Source organism: Aspergillus brunneoviolaceus, assembly GCF_003184695.1.
Source record: "Aspergillus brunneoviolaceus CBS 621.78 unplaced genomic scaffold BO95scaffold_13, whole genome shotgun sequence".
Classification (NCBI taxonomy): domain Eukaryota; kingdom Fungi; phylum Ascomycota; class Eurotiomycetes; order Eurotiales; family Aspergillaceae; genus Aspergillus; species Aspergillus brunneoviolaceus.
In genome coordinates this window covers 394,512-413,271 of record NW_020290743.1, presented here as the reverse complement: position 1 = coordinate 413,271, position 18,760 = coordinate 394,512, and the positions used below count along the sequence as shown (strand labels likewise).

The following is an 18,760-nucleotide window of genomic DNA, read 5'->3' as shown; positions in this document are numbered from 1 at the left end:
AGATGTATAGATATATATTTAAACTGCCCTCGTAGCATCAAAGAAACACCACCGCCACCACCTCACTCATCACGCACCCCGCCACTCCGCACAAACGGTTCCGTCAAGACCCCATGGCTCACCAACCGCTCCCGATCCAGAAACACATACCCCCACCTCCTGGCCTCAGCGGTGCGCCTCCGCCCCACCAAGACAGTCCACTCCGCCTTCCCCAGCGCCCATCGCCACGCCGCCTGCGCCCCGCAGCCATCATCGCGAAACCGACCCCCCGTCCACAGCACCGCAGTCCGATGCCCGCCGACCGTCCGCAGGAAATTCCCCAGATTCTGACTCGTAACCACCCAAAGACACCCGCGATCCGCCGCCTCCAGCATTCTGGCCCTGCACACGGGATCCCGTTCCGCGCACGCGCGGTACAGCAAGGCCATGCCCTGGAACTGGCCATCGTCGGGGGGAAGCGGGCGCATCCCGTCCTCGAGCCGATGCAGCCGCGCGCGGTCCAGCCCGCGGTCGAGGAGCGCGTCGAACACGCCCCGGAGATACGTGGCCACGCAGAACAGCTGCTCCACTTCCCAGGCGGCCAGCTGGGTGATCTGGTGGCGCCAGGAGGCGTCCAGGCAGACGTTGTATCTCTCCTTCACGAACCCCCGCGCGGCACCGCGGGTCGGGATCCGTCGGCGCGTGAGGGCCATCTCCCGGGTGCAGATTTCGTGGAGATAGAAGATGCGGAGGACGCGGAGGTATTCCGGGCGGGAGGGGGACGGGGTGAGGGTTAGGGAGGGGAAGCGTTGGGCGAAGGTGGACCAGGTCTGGGTCATGTAGTCTTCGACGAAGTGCATGATTTTGGTGTGGAAGTTGGTGATGGTAGTTAGGGCCGTGGGGTCGGAGGTGAGGAGGTGTTGGCGGATGTCGGTGGTTGGAGACGACGACCAGCCCTGCATCTGGGCCAGGTGGCATTCGCAAGTCGTGGGGTCCGTCTCGGGGCATTCGCGAGGGTACAGGAGTCCGTACAGCCGGGCGGCAAGTGGGAGGATCTCCTTCGGGATTTGAGTGCGTAGGGACTCGAGGAGGGTGGGATCGGGCGCGGGGATGCTTTGAGGAGGATGGTTAGGGCGATTGAAAGTGGTGGGGTTGGTCACGGCTACAGAGTGCAGAACCGCAGCTTTGGGGATGGTTTGCTGCACGCTGCAGAGCACGGTGGGCTGCAGTCTTAGGACATGGACACGAACAGGAGCATTCACCTGTCGGGGCTCACCGAGGCTGTGTCGCCGAGCTGGAACCCGGTGATACTGGACCGGGGCTCGCAAGGTCCATTGGACATGGACTGAGCCCGGTGCAGCCTCCTCGTCTTTGTAGTGCAGCTGAGGCAGAGCTGTAATGCCGTACTCTGAGAGGTCGAAGGACGGTCGAGTGCAAAGTAGTGGTGCACTCAAAGGCGCCGCAGCATGGCGAGCGGAGTCGTTGTGTCTTATAGGCGGCGGTTTGTTGGAGCCAGCCCTGGGTCTTTTGGACGCCCGACCAGGCTCCTCATCGTAGGTGAGTCCTCGCTTTCTGCTTGTGCAAGGCATAGAGCTGTTGGTTTGAGTTGTCATGTGGGTGTCGATCTCGTTCGCCATTTCGACTGTTGACGCGAAAGGTGTCTATGCGATTGGATGAAAGCTGCAGGCGATAAAAACACGCTTGAACGACAGGGTGAGGTAGGCAAACGAGTTTGTGAGACCGGGCGAGTGGCCGCACACAATATAACGTTTAGGTGGTAATATATAGTTCCAGAATACTTCTTTCAACCATAAAGGTGGCTTGGTCAAAAGACCAGACAATGCCGTTGTTGGATAGTGTCGGTAACCTCAAAAGGATGCCTGAGACAATGCCTTTATTGGTTGGCGGTGCTGTAGGCGTTTGTGATCTGTACCGTTGTACACATGTTTATTTCAAAGAATGCCAATGTGTATTCAGGATAATCATATCAGTAAGCGAACTTCTTTCATCGCTGCCTTGACCTCGGTGAACGCTTGTTGCTAGGTTTGGTTGATCCTGTACTTTTTTAGATGTTGACCACTTTCGTGCTACAAGCTCTAGTAAGCTCACTCGCTCTCCTGCTCTGAGTCCGGTCTTGCACAAGTATGTATATTGGTCACTGGACATGCAGATACAGGCTCCTCCCATATCACGTGATATCATGGCCCTATCTTAAGGTTGGAGAGATGGCTTGTCATTCAGCAGCTCTGCAGTTTATTGCTTCGCAGAGATACAACCCTATCGGTGTTATCTGAGCCAACGCTCTCATTCTGGCTGAAAGATTCCCGTCCCGAGATCTTCCTAGGGCTCTCAGATCGAGCCCTTGCAGTAGCACTGCATTCCGCAGGAATCACGAACGCGGACTTCCTGTTGAACGACCTCCAGGACACCAGTGGGCTTATCAGCGACCCCGGTGTGTCCCCACTGAACTTACGCTTTCCATTCCCTGACGAGGATCATTCCGAGAGTATCATGCCCGACTACTATCGCGCCCCTGAAGTCATCCTGAAATTGAACTGGGATTACAAAGTCGATATCTGGAGTGTTGCCATGGTGGTAAGCCATTCCACTAAACACCTCCTTTGTCTCCGATGAGTACTGACAGATCTTGAAAGGCATGGGATCTAGTCAGCCCGAACACCATCATTGAGGGTAAAGTCATCGATGGCATCTTTGACGACGGGGCTCATATCGCAGAACTTATTGCCTTGCTTGGGCCTCCACCGCTGGAATTCCTCAAGAAACTGGACATGAGCTGGGTGTTCTGGGATGAATCCGGGAACTGCAAAAACTTGGTTCCAATTCCCGACCGAACGTTCGAGAAGTTGGCCGTCAACATTCAAGGCGAGGATGTTGAAGGGCTTTTGGGGTGGTTGCGGCGAGCCTTGCAATGGGACCCTGCAGATCGTCCAACGGCGCTGGAGCTATTGATGGACCCGTGGCTAATGAAAGGGCTCAAGCTGCGAAAGAAGCTCGAGGATAAACCTCATGATGAATGGTGTCTTTATCTATCTCGTGTGCACACGAGCCGAATAAGTTGATAAATTTGTTAAAGCCCTTGTCTTCCAGATTATGAACCCACCATTCACATGGAAAAGCAAAAACAGATGTAACTAGCACCAAGCGACCGCCAGATAGAGTGCTTGATATGTTTTTGTTTCTATCTGGTTCATCTCCCGTGAAGAAGGCTACCCGCCTAAGCTGTTTGGTCGCCTGTGATTCCACAGCTTTTCCTATTCAGTTTTATTTCAGAAGGGTAGACTGCATTTTTTAGAGAAGAAGGTTGCTTTAATCCGACAGCCATCCAAACCGACCTCATCTGGCGGAAGTGAGGGATAAACCAGATCCGCCTATGAGCCCAGCGCCATGGGACTAAGATCTTGGCAGCAAATAGTCTCTATCGAGGCTAACTGGATCGGGCTAGCTCAGGCCGTCCGCGAACCATTGCCGTGCCTTGGCATTTTCTAGACTTCCAGGTTTCGTGCTCTGATTGCTGGAGAAGGATCATCTACATTCCAGCTAGCCTGCTTTGGAACAATTCACATTGAGCACAGCCTCGGCTCGATGCTGATGCTTGCTCGGGCGGTCCAATCGCTACAGTGCCCACCAGAAGCCACAATTTCTGCGCTCAACGCCTGATTTGCAGCGGAGGTGCAGCTAATATATTCCTGTATCATGCCACACTCCCTCTGATTTATATGAACGGAATTAACCAGAAGAAGGGATGAAGCCATCGTTCAACTCTGTGCACACAATGTCGCCAAATAGGCAGATGGCACTGATGACGCAGGCCCGTCAAGCGGCTACGTTTGACTCTGTGCTATTGACGCACATCATCTATGACGGGTAAGTTGGTATGCAGTCCTCAGACTATTTTCCATAAATGCGCCTCCTGAACCAATGCACTGTATGAATAGAGAGGAGAATGTTTCCTCCCGCCGTGCAGCCCTCACCCGCGTTGAATCAGCCCTAGAAATAACCAACACTATGAAGCTTCCTCACCTCCACACTGGCCTCGACCGGAGGGAGCAATACCTGGAGGGCCTGCGCCGCGGCCGGGCCATCGTCACCGACATGTTAGAGCACAATCATACCCATTTCGTCAACCTGACCGAGCGCAGCCAACTCACCAACGCTACACCCTTCGGCCTAAACTTCCTCATGTTCCGCCGCACAATCAATCTCCAGGGCACCGATGAACAGAAACGGTACTGGCTGCCGTTGATCGATCGCATGGAGATCAACGGTTGCTACGCGCAGACGGAGCTGGGACACGGCAGCCACGTCCGTGGCATGGAGACCACGGCGACCTTCGACTCAGCCACGGGAGAATTCATCCTCCATTCTCCGACGGTAACCGCGACGAAGTTCTGGCCCGGGGGCCTGGGACTCAGCTGCTCTCATGCAGTAGTTGCAGCCAGACTGGAGACCAGGGGAGTGGACCATGGCGTGCATTGGTTTGTCGTGCAGATCCGCGATCTTTCTGACTCCACACCCCTAAAGGGAGTGACGCTGGGGGATGTAGGCCAGAAGATGGCGTATAACGGTACGTGCAATGGCTATGCCCACTTCAATCACCTGCGCGTCCCAGGAAGTAGTCTGCTGGCGGCGCATGCACGGGTGCTACCAGACGGGGCATATGTGCGAAACGAGGCAGAGTCTCAGGATTCCATTGCGAAACAGAGTTATGCGACAATGCTGGAGGTGCGGCGGGTGGTGATCTATTGGGCGGCGTTCGGGCTGGCGCAGCCTCTGACCGTCGCGACGCGGTATGCAGTGGTGCGCGAGCAGGGCGCTCCCATGCCCTCCTCATCTACCTGCCCCGAAGTCTCCATTCTCGCCTACAAGTCGCAGCATCAACGGTTATTGACGCTCATCTCTCAGGCGTATGCTATCCTGTTCGCCTCGAAGGAGTTTGACGACCGGTTCGAAGAGTATCAGCAGGAGAAGAGAGAAGGGAAGCTCGGTCGCTTATCCTTTACCCATGCTGTGAGCGCCGGGCTGAAAGCCTGGGCTACACAGGCTGTTGCTGCGGGAGCGGAAGAGGCGCGCAAGATGTGTGGGGGACATGGATACCTCGTAATTTCGGGGCTACCGGATATGGTGGCAACGGCGTGTGCAGCGGCGACCTTCGAAGGGGAGAATTATGTCATGTGGCAGCAAACGTTGCGCTACATGTTCAAGCAGATTGACGATCTTCAAGCAGGAAGAATGCTGGACTCCGACATGATTGAGTCTCTGTCGGGATACCAGCAATGGCTGCAGGTTGAGGGAGAGAATTCCCCACCATCATACATTTTGCTTGACAGCAATCACATTTCAGAGCCAGCAACCCTGTTGAAGATCTTCCAACACCATTTCCACCGACTCCTATCCACAGCACACTCCTTTTACACACAGCAAACCCGCACGTCGTCCCCAGCTGAAGCATGGAACACATCTCTCACACGGCTTCTGCCCGCTGCACACGCGTACGTAGAGTACCTTGTGCTGGAGTTCATGCAGCGCCGTGTGGCTGCCATCGGGAGTGCGCAGCCGAGCTTACTCCCCGTTCTCTCACGCCTCACGGAGCTATTCGCTCTGACAACCATCACCAACCCAAGCCCATCATTCGCCTCTATCCCGTTCGCCGAAGACCGAGTTTTGACTGCCAACCACTTTCTGCAGATGCGTGCGCGCATCGACGAACTTCTGACGGCACTGCTGCCTGATATCACCGCTCTGACTGATGCCTGGGACTTCACAGATGCGAGTCTCTGTAGCGCGCTCGGATGCCGTGATGGGAATGTGTATGAAAGGTTGATGAGCTGGAGCCAACAGTTGCCGGTGAATCAACAGGGTCTGGCGAGAGAGGCATGGACGATTGAGGGCGGGATCGGGGAGTTCCTTCGAGGAGATATTAGACCGGTAGCCAAAGCTAGACTATGAGGACCATGTCAGATTATTCCATCAAGTCTCCAGGTTTGACATGTCCCATGTACAGTAAAGCCACATGTGGCCTCTATCACGATGATCTCTTGTTTTCATATCTTGTGTCAAGGCGTCCTGTGAAGAAGTGCCGCCGAGATAGCATCGGGACGACCCCTTCTCGAGGGTCTGCCCGGCTCTTGTGATGCATGCGATCGGCTGGCCTTTGGGAAAGATTGGAGTCGCGACAAAGAAGTCGTGACAGAATAACAAAACGCTGGAAGATTTCAAAGATCGGAATCTTCCTTGTTTAAGAATAGAATTCCTACACACATCGTAATCTATTGCAGTGGGTCTATGGATCCGCTGGCCCTAAGGCAGAAACGTTTTTCCTAAACGGGCGCAGACAAGCGCCGCAGGATGGAGCCTCTGAGCTCTCCGATAGATCATGACCTCTCCGAGGTTATCGCGACAGTCAAATAGAATGTGGTGATCAGAGTGACCTTGTGAAATATGCCCGTTAATCCCTCCTGTAGTACAGACTAAGAGTTGAGGTCGTTCGATGACAACTACTTAGCCTTGATGTGTGCCAATTTGCACTGCCTTGAAGACTGGTCATCGATCAGCATTACTGATAAAAGAGATTCACCATGCACCAAATGTCATTGCTCCTCAAAGAAGACACCTGGTCCGTAGGGAACTCATGGTCGCAGCGCACTGCTATCCGTGTGGCTTGTTTGACTCACCCCTGCATACTAGGTGGAGTCAGGGGGTTACAGTGATCTTGGGTACTCTTAAAGTCCTATTAGTATCTATCCTGCGGCCTCATGGATTGTTTGGCCTGCTGGTTCTCTTCACAGTTCAATATAGGTGTACTATATTCACTCTTAGCAATCTGTTGACCGACCGCACCACCATGACCGAGACTGCTTCATACCAGCCTGTCAACAACCTAAAGCCAGTAGCAACCGCTAGATCAGTTAGCAACACAAGCCGGGATGAAGAGGTATCATCACATCAATGGCTTTCTCTAGCACGACCAACTTGGAAAGTCATAGAAACACTATGTCATACAGCAGCCCGAGGGCAGGACTGGAACCGTCCCAAATCCAATATCTGGAAAGTCATGGCGTGTTGCTGGAGCTTTTTCGTGATGGGCGCGAATGATTCCGCTTCTGGTGTACGTCCAATGCAAGCTACATGGAACTCTGCTTCCCTTGATCCGGTATACTGATACGTACAACATTAGCCACTGCTCCCAGAAGTAAGTATGTGCTCATTGTCCCGCTGCTAGTGCTTACTCCTTCCAGCTCCTTTCATACTACGGACTCTCCTATATCGCCGTCTCAGTCATTTTCCTCTCTCCACTGATAGGATACGTTGTGGCAGCAGTTCTGGACACAAAGATATATCACTGCATGGGACGAAGGGGCGTGGCGATCATATCCCCCGCATGCCATCTAATCGCCTACTTGGTCAACTGCTTTCATCCGCCGTATCCGGTCCTCGTGATTACCCTTGCATTGGTAGGGATTGGAAACAGATTGATAGATTCCGCCTGGAATGCTTGGGCCAGCAGCATGAAGCACGCAAGCCAGGTCCTTGGCTGTCTTCACGCAGCCTTTGGTCTGGGTGCTGTCATGACACCTCTTGTCTTGAGTTCGATGCTATCACAAGGTGGTCTGCCATGGTATTACTTCTACTATGTTATGGTGAGCTTCTCATTCGAGAGGAACAGTACACAACACTGACATTATCAAGATCGGCTGTGCTGCAGTCGAGCTTCTCACGTCAGTTGCAGCTTTCTGGAACATGTCTGCTGCTGCTCCAACACAGTTCTCAGCAGATCCATCGAAGGCTGAACCCTTGATTAAGCAGAGTGGGTTACGAGAGACACTATCCCGGAACCCATCCGCTCGAGTCACCTGGACCTGCTCAGCCTTCCTCTTCCTCTACGTTGGCATCGAACTCGGTCTCGCCGGCTGGGTCGTTACATTCATGAGCGACGCCAAGCATGAAGCCCCATTCGCGAGTGGTCTTACCGCCGCCTGGTTCTGGCTCGGACTCTCTCTCGGAAGAATAGCTCTGGGATTTGTCACGCCTAGGCTCGGCGAACGGCTTGCCGTCATCGTAAGTCCTCGGGACTCCGCGTCAGGCTTCTGACATGCTAAAGATCTCATAGCTGTATATTCTCTGTGAGATCGCGATTGGTTTCGTCATCCACTTCGGTCCCATTGTTGTTGTCGCGGCCGTCGCGACCGCGATGCAGGGATTCTTCCTAGGACCCCTCTTCCCAGCCATCGTCTATGCAACGGTGAGGCTTCTTCCCGAGCATATGCATGTTACTGCTGTCGGTGTGGCCACCGGATTCAGTAGCCTGGGCTCATCGACTTTTCCGTTTTTGGTGGGTGTGGTTGCCGAAGCTCATGGGGTGACACTACTTCAGCCCTTTGTTATCGTTCTGTCTGCTCTGATTCTGGCTTTGTGGGTGAGTCTCCCTCGCCTTCCGAAGATCGACCCGGTGCGTGGAGCAAATGAGGGAATTTGTATGCAGCATACGTTTTATCACGGACCATGAGCGCCGTGATTGGGGAAGTCAAGACGTGCTATACACGCGCTGTGGGCAGCCCTTGGACGCAGCTCTGTTCGGGCTATCAAGATACATTCATTACAATATCCAAATTCCTTCGTTTGGGGAGATTTTATATTCGGGCAAAGCTTGTACGCCACCATAGTCCTCGCCGTTCCCAAGCCATCCCTTGAAAGGGTGACTTGATTGAACATCACTAATCGGTGCATCATACCGATGTTTCCAGACAGTCCTTAGGTTTCCTATGCATGCTGTCTGCTTGACTGGAAACAATGGCTCCAACAACAGTATTTGTTGTACTCTGTTTTGCGTATCTGGAACTCGACTAAGTCATCCGAACGTTCCGAGCAGGACTTAGACTTATGTTTTCGCCAACCTAATTTTAAGCTTTGCTAGGATAATAGGTAAGTCTGGATGAAGATAGTCTTTTATCCTGTCTCTGATTCTCTGGATTTGTAAGTAGATCTCAACTCTCGTAAGAGGTGATTATCTTACAAGAATCCTTTCAGCAAGTATTGTCGCGATGATATGTACTCTATGATTAGACCTCAGCTAGCATCTTCTCCAGATCGTAGAACTTAGCTGGCATTCATCAATTCTATATCCGGTTGCAGCTTTATAAAGAAGAAGTCTACATTTAATTTAGAGAAGATACGATTTTTCATGGATTGACACTGATTTTCGGACAAAGGGAAACAAGGAAATCATCTGTGGTCTTCCTGTAGGGCCTTGCTAGGCCTTGCTAGGCCCGGTCTCAAGCAGCACAGGGCCGCTCTTTGTCCCAGTGCAACAAAGACAAACAATGCACATTGTTCACACTGAAGAACAACAAAGAACTAGAACTAAACATCTCTATAGCTCGCGGTAATTACAAATACGGACCCCACTTCTTGTTCCTCAATCTTGAGTCAACCTGTCAATCACCGACAACAGCGACGATTGTTTGAACTTTCGATCCGTACGGGAAGCGCACACAGTATTTATACTTGCACAATTTTCTATCCGGACGAACACATTCCCGAATCACAATCAATCAATCACTAACCCAGTATCCTATTCCCCTCTACCAGCATGCGTGTAAGCATCAAGCCCCTTCTTGTGGCCATCTTCGCCCTCAGCAGCGCGGCAAGCCACCCCATTGCGAAATTCCCAATGCAACAGAGCGCAGAGATCATCGATATATCTGAACGCGACCTCGACGCCCGCGCCAAAATCAGACCGGTCAATTGCGGTGGCCAGCGGTTTGATGGATCTGATATTAACAGTGCGCGCAGACAAGCCTGGGCTGTAGAGGAAGCCAAGGCGAGAAAATCATACGGATACAACAAGTACCTGGAACTGTATGAGAACCATGAGAAGCTCTTTGTCTCAACCAGTAACCTGTATGAGTACCCTCTTACCTCTGGTAGCGTCTACTCTGGTAGTAAGTCGATTTTCTTTGGTTTCCATGCCGCAACCTCAAAGCACTGGTTCATTCAAGGCTAATACTTGTCGGACAGAGGGCGACGCAGGGGTGGGTCGTTACCGAGTGGTTGTGAACGAGCACAATAAGTACACGGGCGCCATGTATCATCCCACGAGACTAGATAATAGGTTTAAGTTGTGTGATGTCGAGTAGAAAGGTGCCAGCGCCTTATCTCTGCATGTGCAACTATGTAGAAGTATGTGCGGAGTTGCCTTGTACCCTTCGATTGTAGACAAGCAGCCATAATCTGCATAATATGATTTCGACGATGTGTCACCAGTGTTTATGTTCATCTTCAAGGGTAGTTTTCTGCATGTTCAATCAACCCTTACAGCTACTTCTAGCATTACTCTAAGCATGAACGGCGACTTTGTCAATGGAAGGGTGTTCTGTATACGTATAGAGCCCAGCATATGTAGCTCGGAATGTTGCAGGCCAGCCTGTTATCCCCGTTTCCGCCTGAGTCTGTGCCCATTTAGTTCCTTATGTACGTACCGGAGATAACTGTTCCATCCCCACGTCCAGCGGGCTTAAGCATCGGAGAGAGAATTTTCCACAGTGGATGATGGTCTATCGGTGTTGTCTTAATCTTCTATGAAACAATCCCCTTCGATTCTCAACCTTTCGTCGCACTGGCGTGGCCAGCCCCAATAGGGCTGTATCTCCGCGTGGTGATGGAGAAAACCACATTGCCCGCCGCTGCTTCGATCACACCCCGTGCGTACCGGATCTGCGCCTCGCTCAGCGCACCCGAACGACACAAACTCTCCAGCTCCGCATGGATCCGACCTTCTGTCTGCGTGAGCAGGCCGCTGATGAGTGTTTTGGCGGAACCCGCGTCAATGGCGAGGACCTGCTCCAGATATCGGGCCGCGTTCGCGCACGTCTCGGAGTCGCGTCGCTCCTTGTCGTAGGAGAACAGGTCGTTGGTCATGATGATGTGATCCATGGCCAGTGCGATCAACGGGGCTAGCGGTGTCTCCTCAGCGGATGAGAGGTGGATTCCGTTGCCGAACTTCACGGCGGCCAGGATGTAGCTGGGCGGAGGGGATGGGATCAGTTGTTGATTTCTGACGACGGCATGAGGATATTAGATACTTACTCTCGTCCGATGTCAACCGCCCGGTAGTCGAGATAGTCTCTGAGGGAAGTGAACTGATCTCGCATTGTCGACCGCATGAATGCCATCCACGTTAGGTATCCCCGAATAAGCCCTTCCCCTTGACCGTCGATGCGCAGCATCTGTTGAGCCAAGCAAACAAACATATCTGAAGAGTTTGCTGCGTATTTATATGGGTGAGCAAGAATGTCGGCCCAGCTCGCCGTCACTTTCTCGATGATCGTTGCACTCTGGTCACGCATGTTAGCCTCCTTCACTTGCATAAAGTGCTTGCATGATTACCTCGTGTGGTGAATCCGACGACTCGAGGATGTCTGCCAGTGAGGATGTCAGCGACTTCAATCGGTGCCGAAAGATGTAACACGAGCCATACCATCATGGATCCAGAGTATCAGGTTAAGCTGCGAGATAATCTCGATCTCCTCGCAAGAACAGTTGGGGTTCATATACACGGCCGCGCTCGACGCGTTCACGATTCGCTCCACCTCTTTGTTCGAGAGCTCTATCTCCTCTTCATTCATGTCAATCTTGGCCGAACCACCCTTGGTGCTGTTTGCACGGTTGATCCGCTTGATCTGTTGGAGGAGTGCCTTGCCGGCATTTTCTGCCTCGCTCCAGAATCGGCACTGTCGCGCTGCGGGGAAGGAGCTTCTCCAAGGAAGATGTAATGCGACCGGGTCAATCGTGACTGAGTTCGGTCTTGGGTCATTCTCGTTTGGGATGCCTTTTGCCAGGAAATTGTATTCGGAATGAACTGGGCCCGTACAACCAATCGTACCCAGCGGGTCATTCCGGTAGGAAATTGGTCGCAGTGGTTGAGGTGTCATTGTGCTTTATATGACAAGTTGGAAGTGTGTGGAGTTATTGTCAAGGTCTTAATATCCTGGTAAGCTCCTGGCAGGGAGAGAGGGAGCTCTCATGGCTTTAAATACCGGGCGAACATGTTACACAGAGAACGCGGCTACGAGGTGGCGGCGTCGCCGATGTACGGTGGCTTTGGGTTCTGCAGTCTATGTTTGCGATATGTTCAGGGCTGAAAGCTGAAGTAGTGACGATGGATAACCCAAGCTAGCTGTTAATGCCGTTATGTGAGAGATAAGAGCTGAAGTCCGGGCGCAGTCCATCGGCTTTGATGTCCTGCTTCAAGACGCACCATCGCAAGCCACACCGGATCCGGGTTAGTTGGTCTGACTAGGTGAATCGAAGAGATCAGGAGTGCAGATGGCCTTCGGTCCTTTCGCTCGATCGCTTACTCGCTCTACCCTGCAAGATGTGTCTTTCGATCCTATCCAAAGATACACAAACAACAGGCGGAGACGCGATGTCATACTTTGCGGTCCCGATAGTGACAGTGAAGACTGTCCTCTCCCTGGTCTGGAGGAGTCTGAATCAAGCAACACAAAATTTGCCACCGAAGCTTGTCAAAGCGTTATCAACACGGCGCAGGCCTTACTGGACTGGTAGACTCAAGCGACAAGATGGAAATTCGAAGCGATCACGACGTGCCGCAGGCCAGTGGCGGACTAGGGCTCGGGGCCGGACAACCCCGTTGAGGCTAATGTAGTTTCTGTGCTGACCGCATGAGAGACCTGCAGGTTGATCACGGACGAGATAATAGCCGACCAATCCTTTGGTACAATTCCTAGGATCTGTAGCAAACACCTGTTCTCTTGTTACTTTTTCCCAGGGCTGGCTGAATGTTGATGACTCGTGGTGGGAAGATTTGGCTTGCTGAACCGGTGTTTGCCATTGTCCATGTTCACGCCATGACCTTGTCGCCTTAGCTCTTTTGTTATCCACGATGCTGCTAACAGAAATACGCTTGCTCGGGCCATCCGTGATTCGACTCATGGGTCCAGCATTTGCCATCTATCATCGCGTGCTTATTTCGCCCGGATTGGTGATTTTCGCCACCGTCGGCAAGGGTATCCCAGATGGAAAGCGTGCCATGTCGGCGTAGCCAAGCAGCTGAAAATATATTCTATGACCTCGCAGACTACGTTAACCTAACGGATCTGGTACTAATACGGTCGAATCGAGATGGAGATTGGAGCATCACACTGTTCATTCCGGTTTTCTGTCGCAGCCGGACAACCTCGGCCTCCTTCGGCACCTTGCGAATATGAAGATGAATAGTGTGCCTGTCTCTATCCTTTTGATGCAGATATTTCTTGATCTCTGCTGTTTATATGCTACTAGAAACGCGCGCAAGGTCCGCCCCGCCCTTGCCATCTCTGTCTGTCGAATGACTGGACACCCGCGCCCACGCAAGGCAGATGCTGGACATGGCGAGCCTGCATCGACGCAATGCTTTCATTGACTAGCCATACCGCCGCTGACCCTGTGATCCTTCTCCAGCATATAAGAAGGGCTGGGCTGATTAGTGAAGGCTTGGTTGAGCCAGTTTGGCCGTTCAGTGTTGCGATCTCTTGATATGGGTTGAAATCGAGATGATGTATGAATAGTGGATAGGAAGGAACATTCGATATGACCTATCTCGAGATCGTCTTTAGCAGGTAACTACTATGTTATCTGCCTCGGTGCTGCGCAAAGCCACCAATTGCATTCCCCAGTCGCTATCCGAAAGTCTTACTCTCCCGACAATCTACAGGATGAGGTTCACCGAACAAGCATCCCATCAATCCCCCGAACTGGGACACAGTAGGATGCGAAACGGACCATGAGTAGGCAAAAAGCTCATGTATCTTGATAATGAAAAATATGCGACCGAAATAGAGGTGGTACGCGGGGTGCAACTGTCCAGCCAAACAGGCCTTGTCGGTTACCGTGAAGAAAGTGGCTGCCGGGATGTGGCCGACTGTTAACACTACAAAAATTACTGAAATATGTGACCTGCAAAGTGATCGACAGAAGTGACAGCCTGGAGCCCACTTCGACGAAAAATGGAATGGTGGACTACGTTCCAAAAGTCGAGACACTCAGGACCCCATCATTTGAGACTCCACGGCTTCACAATTCGGAACACCGAGCCTAACCCCGTCCCCATCATACTTGGGAAATTGAAACCCACGTCGGCGACCGGCATGACAGCGAACAACCCAGAGAACAAGAGTGGAATGGTGGACCTCGTGTCAACAGTAGCGACACCGAGGACCAACATTTGAGATTCCACGGCTGCCTGCACATTTCGGAACCCCGAGCCGAACCCCATACCCGCGATGATCGGCCTTTTTGGAGTTGTGACACCCTGCCTCGGCGACCGACCGACCGACAACAAACATCAATAATGAGGCCGGAGTGGTCAATGCATACCTTCTCGATTGAATACTCGGTACATTCGTTGCCATTGAATGCAGGACGTGGCGGCGCTCCTCCGGCGGACAATACTCAATCCCGGCAAATGTGGGGTGCGACGCCACGCCTAAAATTGAGACCGCGCCTGGTTTTCCAGCAACCGTTGGGCGGGATTAGGATCTTGCACTTGCACTACTCGGCAAGAAGTATCAAACATTCAAGTTTAGGTATATCGCAGTCATAAGTGCAAGTGGACGTTGTATGAGTACTTGCATGGTGTCAGGGACTCTTCCGAGCCCTCCGGTCTCCATCCCGTGATCACCACCGACCCTACCTTCCCTCCGCATCGAACCCACCGGAACCCAACAAATGGAATGACAGCCAACAGACAGCGGGGCATCAATCGATCGGCGCTCATCTTCGAGGCTATCATGGCTCGGTGATCCAAAGGAACAATGACCTGCCGGTCACGTCACCCACAATAGTTTCGGGTCGAGACCGGAGAACCAAATACGTGATGTAGGAATGAACAAGAACAACACAATCACAGCAATCTCGCCCACCTGACACGCTGTATCACTTACATGCACCTTGGCAGGGCTGAATAACAGGGCCACAGCAAGGCTGGTGCGTGGCCGAGCAATCCCTCTGAACCCGAACCTAATGAAATCATCGCTCGGGATCTTGGCTGATGCAATGATGCAGTATACCTCTGAGTCCCACTTTTCGTAGTCTCGGTGAGGCCTTCATCCTGAAGCCCATCCTAGGCAGCATGCGACATGCGGGGTAGAAGTTGATAGGAAGAATTGCTAGCCACGTTACTTTGCGAGTCAGCATCTGGACAGAAAGAAAAGGCAAGGGGGCCAGACTGGAATCTGCGGGGAAGAATAAACCATGGACAAAGCACATGCCCCTGGGACACAATAGGACGAACCCGCAGGGGTCAGGGAGGGAAGTGCCCAACACCAGGGAACGCAGAAAGGGGTCAGAAGGCAAATTCACTGCACCCAAACTTGAGATATGAATGGATGAGACCAGTGATTGGCAATCCGTTCATGCAGCCCAGTCTCAAGACCCCATCGGAGCCAAAACCTGCTTCGTGATCCGTGGCCCTCATTGGGTGATTTGGCTGAGTCAGCGCTCAGGGCCCGATGCAGTGATTTTGACTGTCAGAGTCTCTTACCAACTCACCCATCGGTGGAGAAGATACTTGGAGACTTGGAGAAAGAAATACAGCTCCAGAATCCTCAAATTTGGCAGGTGGCGAGCGATTTAATCTACACGTACTCGGACGCAGATGGGACATGGCTGTCAACCATTCGGCCCGGTTCATCACCCATGGCTTCTCCCCGAGTCCATCCACTTCGCGCCACAACGCTGGGTTGCCAAGCGATCAAGTGATGGCCGGTGGAGCACTCCAAGACCCTACTCCTGTGCCTCTGGCGTCTGCTCAATATCAGGGCTTCTGTGTCCCCATCATCCCCTCTTATCGTGGGGCTGCCATGACAATCATGCTGACCTGAGTGGGTCAAAAGCCCGATGACATGGTGTAGGATCAGCTGGCTCAGGCCCTCTTCGGCACTTGCTGCTTTGCCTCCAGCATGAATCCTAGGTAGCAATCGCAAGGGGATAAATACCCCAGGCGGTAATTCATATCTGGGGGATATTTGCTGCTGCGCTTCAGCTGCATACTTTTTGTACTAGACATTAACAGCCGTCATGCATTGGGTTTCCACTTGGCTTCTACCCCTTCTAGCCTCCGAGTCTCTGGCACGGAGTATCGGCAGTATCCAGCACCTTTCCACGCGACAGACGACGAAATATGCGGTAAAGCAGCCGCCGTTGACGACGAACTGGACCGACCAAGTGGGCACCAACCCCTGGCCTGAGTATCCTCGACCGCAACGACAGCGGTCGGATTGGAAGAATCTGAACGGGATCTGGCAGTATCAGGCTGCCACAAGTCTGGATGCGGTGCAAAGTCCGCCATTCGGACAGGCGCTTGCTCAGGAGGTGTTAGTTCCTTCTTGTCTCGAGAGCGGGCTGTCGGGTGGGTTGCACCAGCTCCTCCTTTGAGCGCAGAAGCTAATTCAATTGTTGTAGGCATCCAAGCAGAGTCGGCATTCTATTCTTGGTTTCGCACCAACTTCACCGTCCCCGGTTCATGGAGTGGACAGAACGTGTTGTTGAACTTCGGGGCCGTGGACTATGAAGCCACTGTGTTCGTGAACGGACAGCAAGCGGGCTTCCACCGGGGAGGATACTTCGAATTCACAGTGGACATTACGCCGTTGGTCAACGCAACGACGAACAATGAGCTGTACGTAGATCACAGCTCCAGCCCTCGATCCATCCCAGCTAACAGAGGCCCTACAGCCTGGTCTATGTCCACGACCCGACCGACAGCGACGACTATGTGATTCCCATCGGCAAACAGCACCTCGTCCCCAGCCACATCTTCTACACCCCCTGCAGTGGAATCTGGCAGAGCGTGTGGATCGAGTCCACGCCCGCCAACTACATCACGCAGCTGGACTTGAGCGGCGACATGCACGGACAGGGTAAGCAGCTGTCTGCCTTACACACTCCTTCAATCACTGTTTACTAACCACCAAACCAGTCAACGTCACCGTTCACAGCGCCACCGGCAACAGCACCTCCGTGCGCATCGCCATCCACGAGGGCGACTCCGAGATCGGGTCGAGCAACGGCACCTCCGACCAGCCGTTCCAATTCAACGTCACCAACCCCAAGCTCTGGTCGCCCGACGCGCCCAATCTCTACAACGTAACCGTGACCCTAGGCGAGGACACGGTGGCGAGCTACCTGGGATTCCGGACCATCTCGCGGGGCACGGTCGACGGCATCGAGCGGCCGCTGGTGAACGGCAACTTCACATTTCTATTCGGCACGCTGGACCAGGGCTACTGGCCCGACGGGCTGTACACGCCGCCGAACCGCGAAGCCATGGAGTATGATCTGCGCGTGCTGAAGGATCTGGGCTTCAACATGGTGCGCAAACACGTGAGCTGACCCTTCCCCACTCAGCCCCTCGAAAAGACACTCACGATACCAGATCAAACTCGAACCGGCCCTGTACTACCGCGCCTGCGACGAGCTAGGCCTCCTCGTCATCCAGGACATGCCGTCACTCCGCCCGCTCGAGAACGACGCCAGCGGCGCGACCATCTTGCCGAACGAATCCCAGCAGCAGGAATTCGCCCGCCAGCTCGAGCTGATGATCCACCAGCTGAAAAGCTACCCCAGCATCTTCGCCTGGGTGATCTACAACGAAGGCTGGGGGCAGATCACCTCGTACTACCCGGAGGTGTCGCTGACGGAGCGCGTCAAACAACTCGATCCGACGCGGCTGGTGGATTCCACCTCGGGATGGCACGATCACGGCGCGGGGGACTTCCATGTACGTTTGCCAGCCCTACCCCTCCTACCTTTCCCATCCCCTGTCTCCCTGTCTCCACAATTTACAACCATAGCACCCGAGCTAACACGAAGTGAATCAAGGATAACCACCATTACGCGAACCCCCAATGCGGCACGCCCTTCTACTCCATCGACTCGACCCCCTACGACCCGACCCGGATCGCGATCCAGGGCGAATTCGGCGGACTGGGCCATAACGTCTCGATCGAGCAGTACGCTTCCCTTTTCCCCAATCTCCCCGGGCAAATACCCTTTCCTGCCCCTCCCAGCATTCTAAACACCCCCTAACCCCACCCAACCCCCCCTTGCCAACTACACATCCAACCCCAGAATCATACATCTAACAAAGTAATAGCCTCTGGAACAACCCCACGGCAATCCAGGCAATCAACCAAACCTACGAGATGGACCTGGACCTGACCGCCTGGAACTACCGGAGCCACCAGCTGCTGACCGAGCTGCAGGAACAGGTGCGCCGGTACGCGTGCAGCGCGGGCGTGTGGACGCAGACGACGGACGTCGAGGGCGAGGTGAATGGGTTGATGACCTACGATCGCCGGGTGAAGCGCATCGACGAGGGGCAGTGGCGCGACGATATTCGGGGGTTGTATGAGGCTGCTTCTTCTAGAAGGAAATCTTAATCTGGGGATTGGGGTGGTGGACTCGCGGGACGAGGACACCTGCTTCGCATGCGGTGCGTTTGGTTTCTATGGTGGGTGGAGGAAGGCGTTGCTTTTGCGTAGCATATTGCATAGCATATTGCATAGCATGTAGCATGTAGCATGGCATATCGCATACCAATTACTTTCAATCGAGCATGGTGTCAGGCTTACTGAACGTATCGCAATCTTCACCAAACCCTGTCCAAAGTACAAGGCAAAAGAAGTCTACCTCCTGGAGAAAGATACATCTCCTGTGTGGATATGCAGTAGGTAATATGAACTGTCTGATAAGTAACGAGCAC

General features: G+C 53.2%; 7 protein-coding genes across 7 annotated transcripts; 5 read left to right on the top strand and 2 right to left on the bottom strand.

Moving 5' to 3' along the window:
- Positions 1 to 62: 62 nt before the first annotated feature.
- On the bottom strand, positions 63 to 1,616 carry BO95DRAFT_460945 (uncharacterized protein; the record flags this gene model as incomplete). Its single annotated transcript, XM_025588784.1, has 1 exon — positions 63 to 1,616. The coding sequence occupies one exon, from the start codon at positions 1,614 to 1,616 to the stop codon at positions 63 to 65; it is 1,554 nt and encodes a 517-aa protein (XP_025445214.1).
- Positions 1,617 to 2,466: 850 nt separating this feature from the next.
- Positions 2,467 to 3,059, top strand: BO95DRAFT_356421 (kinase-like protein; the record flags this gene model as incomplete). Its single annotated transcript, XM_025582304.1, has 2 exons — positions 2,467 to 2,574; positions 2,634 to 3,059. Coding segments are annotated over 2 exons (534 nt in total), but the record flags the coding sequence as incomplete, so codon positions are not given.
- Positions 3,060 to 3,736: 677 nt separating this feature from the next.
- Positions 3,737 to 6,242, top strand: BO95DRAFT_440169 (acyl-CoA oxidase). The gene is made up of 2 exons (XM_025585896.1): positions 3,737 to 3,864; positions 3,936 to 6,242. Exons 1-2 carry the CDS (start codon positions 3,773 to 3,775, stop codon positions 5,944 to 5,946), a joined length of 2,103 nt encoding a protein of 700 aa, XP_025445212.1. The 5' UTR covers positions 3,737 to 3,772; the 3' UTR covers positions 5,947 to 6,242.
- A 599-nt stretch (positions 6,243 to 6,841) lies between these two features.
- Positions 6,842 to 8,660, top strand: BO95DRAFT_490041 (MFS transporter; the record flags this gene model as incomplete). Its single annotated transcript, XM_025590597.1, has 6 exons — positions 6,842 to 6,931; positions 7,016 to 7,105; positions 7,236 to 7,637; positions 7,687 to 8,055; positions 8,108 to 8,446; positions 8,553 to 8,660. 6 exons carry the CDS (start codon positions 6,842 to 6,844, stop codon positions 8,658 to 8,660), a joined length of 1,398 nt encoding a protein of 465 aa, XP_025445211.1.
- Positions 8,661 to 9,586: 926 nt separating this feature from the next.
- BO95DRAFT_460941 (uncharacterized protein) lies at positions 9,587 to 10,133 on the top strand (the record flags this gene model as incomplete). Its single annotated transcript, XM_025588783.1, has 2 exons — positions 9,587 to 9,938; positions 10,015 to 10,133. The coding sequence occupies 2 exons, from the start codon at positions 9,587 to 9,589 to the stop codon at positions 10,131 to 10,133; spliced, it is 471 nt and encodes a 156-aa protein (XP_025445210.1).
- Positions 10,134 to 10,596: 463 nt separating this feature from the next.
- Positions 10,597 to 11,927, bottom strand: BO95DRAFT_460940 (terpenoid synthase; the record flags this gene model as incomplete). Its single annotated transcript, XM_025588782.1, has 4 exons — positions 10,597 to 11,017; positions 11,083 to 11,330; positions 11,383 to 11,414; positions 11,474 to 11,927. The coding sequence occupies 4 exons, from the start codon at positions 11,925 to 11,927 to the stop codon at positions 10,597 to 10,599; spliced, it is 1,155 nt and encodes a 384-aa protein (XP_025445209.1).
- A 3,886-nt stretch (positions 11,928 to 15,813) lies between these two features.
- Positions 15,814 to 18,592, top strand: BO95DRAFT_440168 (putative hydrolase). The gene is made up of 7 exons (XM_025585895.1): positions 15,814 to 16,405; positions 16,459 to 16,675; positions 16,732 to 16,916; positions 16,976 to 17,379; positions 17,432 to 17,776; positions 17,878 to 18,008; positions 18,152 to 18,592. Exons 1-7 carry the CDS (start codon positions 16,075 to 16,077, stop codon positions 18,435 to 18,437), a joined length of 1,899 nt encoding a protein of 632 aa, XP_025445208.1. The 5' UTR covers positions 15,814 to 16,074; the 3' UTR covers positions 18,438 to 18,592.
- The last annotated feature ends 168 nt before the right edge of the window (positions 18,593 to 18,760 follow it).

Excerpts from the sequence above, each read along its gene's own strand:
- BO95DRAFT_440169 (XM_025585896.1), top strand. The coding sequence starts at position 3,773 with ATGTCGCCAAATAGGCAGATGGCACTGATGACGCAGGCCCGTCAAGCG. Across the intron at positions 3,865-3,935 it reads ACGCACATCATCTATGACGG|AGAGGAGAATGTTTCCTCCC; the intron begins GTAAGTTGGTAT and ends CTGTATGAATAG.
- BO95DRAFT_440168 (XM_025585895.1), top strand. The coding sequence starts at position 16,075 with ATGCATTGGGTTTCCACTTGGCTTCTACCCCTTCTAGCCTCCGAGTCT. Across the intron at positions 17,777-17,877 it reads ACGGCGCGGGGGACTTCCAT|GATAACCACCATTACGCGAA; the intron begins GTACGTTTGCCA and ends AAGTGAATCAAG. Across the intron at positions 18,009-18,151 it reads CATAACGTCTCGATCGAGCA|CCTCTGGAACAACCCCACGG; the intron begins GTACGCTTCCCT and ends ACAAAGTAATAG.